This window comes from Plectropomus leopardus, unplaced genomic scaffold, assembly GCF_008729295.1.
Source record: "Plectropomus leopardus isolate mb unplaced genomic scaffold, YSFRI_Pleo_2.0 unplaced_scaffold27371, whole genome shotgun sequence".
Classification (NCBI taxonomy): Eukaryota; Metazoa; Chordata; class Actinopteri; order Perciformes; family Serranidae; genus Plectropomus; species Plectropomus leopardus.
This window is the reverse complement of record NW_024629792.1, coordinates 1-2,560: the sequence shown is the minus strand read 5'-3', so window position 1 is coordinate 2,560 and position 2,560 is coordinate 1. Positions and strand designations below refer to the sequence as shown.

Below are 2,560 nucleotides of genomic sequence, written 5' to 3'. Positions count from 1 at the left end.
TTATAAAGCATTGTAACGTTATATATAAACCTTTATTGAATCAGGTAAGTCCCACTGAGATCCATATCTCATTTTCAAGGGAGACCTGAGTACACAATAAAAAACATAAAACAAACAATTAACTGTTGAACTGTTTTACTACTTAGCTCTTTACTATAATAAAACAATAATAATAACTTTATTCGTGTAGTACCTTTAAAAACAATAGTTTACAAAGTACTTTGACAAAGTAAAGGCAGGAACTCAGCGAATAATAACATAAACACAACAAACGGAAACGTCTAAAACAGTCAAACGAAATGTGCATACTAAAGGTCAACAAGATTAAAGCAAAAAAAAAAAAGGAATAAAAGTGATAAAACAGACATCGAACAGTAATTAAAGTACTGAATCAATCAATTTTAGAAAGACAATAAAATAATATAAAAGTAGTATAAGAAGACTTCTTGATGTTTAGTTTCTGTTCATAATTTGGTTGTTTGTTTACATATAACGACAGTAAAGTCTGATTGTATAACAGTTCCCCTTTAAACATGATGTTTATTCTTCTTTTCTGCGCAGGCCTCATCATCCACGAGGGATCGTCCGTGTATCGAATCTTCAAACGATGGCAGGCCGTCAATCAGCAGTGGAAAGTACTGAACTATGAGAAATCAAAGGACTTGGGCGACCCGCTGAGCTCCAGCAGCAAGACGGGGGCCCGCGGCTCTCGCGGTAACCCTCACGGTCTGGCCAGCAGCAGCGGGGGGCGACAGAGCAGGAGGTTAAGAACTATTCTGAACCACCACTGTGGATACACCATCTTGCACATCCTGAGCCAACTGCGGCCCAACGACCCGCGGATCGGCGCCGCCGCCAACCGGGAGGTGGTGATGAGGGTCACCACCGTATGAGTGACGGCACGGACCTCGTCTTTGTGTCCGGATGTAAATGAGAGGACAAACTCACGGACCTTAAACAGACTCCGAGTGACGCCACATTAACAGACGCTTGAGGATTTCTCCTCTTGTTTCGTAAAGCCAGATGCTCCTTTTCAATAATTAAAGACCTGATGAGAATAAGGATGCATTCAAAGACATAAGGAGGAAAAAAAGTGTAAACAGGCTTTATAACCTAATCCAAGATGACGAGACATTTTTTCCAGTTCAATATCAGGATACACAGAGACATTTTTCTTTGATTTGATCCTCTCGGTTTGATTTGTATCTCTTTCTTTTTCGGTTTGTTTTTTACTCACTTTGATTTTGTACGGATGTATGATTTTAGAGGAAATCATGTAACTCCATACATGCCAAGCATTTCCAGACAACTTATGTATAATGAAATTTCTACAAGATAAACCGATGCTGGTAAATAGACCGAAAACTGAAACAAACAAACCAACATGAGGGGAGAAACACAGAGGTGAACAATAAGTCATACAAGTTAAAAAAAAAAGCTAAAAAAAAGACAAAAAAATCATTTTAAAAAAAGAAATCAGTAAGATTTCAGTGACACTTAACCTTTCTGCAATAAAGATACGTATGTACATTTCACAGGGAATTTTGCATGGGTATATAATTTTATTCTTCATCACATAACATAAGCACATGACAAATTTGCTCTATTTCGAATGGTGCTTGCCAAAATAAACACTTTAGAAACATCTGATTTCATTGCACCAACTTTTTGTCGACATGACAAATGGCAGTGTGTTACAGCTATTTCAGCTAAAATACAGGTTGTTGCTGCTGTGTGCTGATTCAGATTTGATAATAAGTAAACTATTGGATTAAAAATGGGGATCAGATGATCTCTTACTACTCAGTCTCACTCGGTCTCTTCTTTACTCCGTCTGTAGCCGATGGACCGGTCTGATGTGATTTCTTGTGTAAATGTAAAGTGAAAATTGTGGTTTTTGGGGAGTACAATTGAACTTTTTTTTAATTCAGTTTTTTTTTTCATTTAATAAGTTGTTTAAAGTGAGTAAATGTTTTTTTTTAAATATAAAATGATTTTTAAATAACCTCCCCCTTTTTGAAAACTCAACTTAAGCTCATTTTCTAATTTCATGCAATTTGCTGGTTATTTATTTGCCAAGTTGGTCATTGCCTTATTTTCCTCATGTTTTTTTCCCAAAAGAAATCAAAACAATTTGCTCTGACTTCTGATAGTTGAGCTCGTGACGTCCTGTAAGCATATCAACATGCTGAAGACGTTTCGCACATTAATGTCAGTTTCATGGTGTCGCTCATCTGTCATGTTAGATTCATCATCTGGAATCATGATTGTTTGTATTTTTTATGCTGATGCATCTAGTAAATGTTAAGATATTTCACAGGACAAGTGGAAACTTTGACCTGCCGGCGGCTCTAAAGGAAAAGTCAAGAGGTCGTCAAAGTAACTGAGCGTCTTCCTCTGAGGATCATGAATATCTGTGCAGAACTTAATGAGAATTCATCCAGTAGTTGTTGAGTTTCGTGTGACACGTGATTACGAAACAGAATCATCACTAATGTTATATTAACGCCTGCTTGGTCTCCTGTGAGAAAGGGATTCAAATCCAGGTCAGGTCAGGGGT

The 2,560-nt window shown here is 37.3% G+C and overlaps 1 protein-coding gene across 1 annotated transcript; it reads left to right on the top strand.

The window, feature by feature from the left end:
- Nucleotides 1-561: 561 nt before the first annotated feature.
- Nucleotides 562-1,209, top strand: LOC121937754 (E3 ubiquitin-protein ligase MARCHF9-like; the record flags this gene model as incomplete). Its single annotated transcript, XM_042481074.1, has 1 exon — nucleotides 562-1,209. A coding segment is annotated over one exon (332 nt), but the record flags the coding sequence as incomplete, so codon positions are not given.
- Between the last annotated feature and the right edge of the window lie 1,351 nt (nucleotides 1,210-2,560).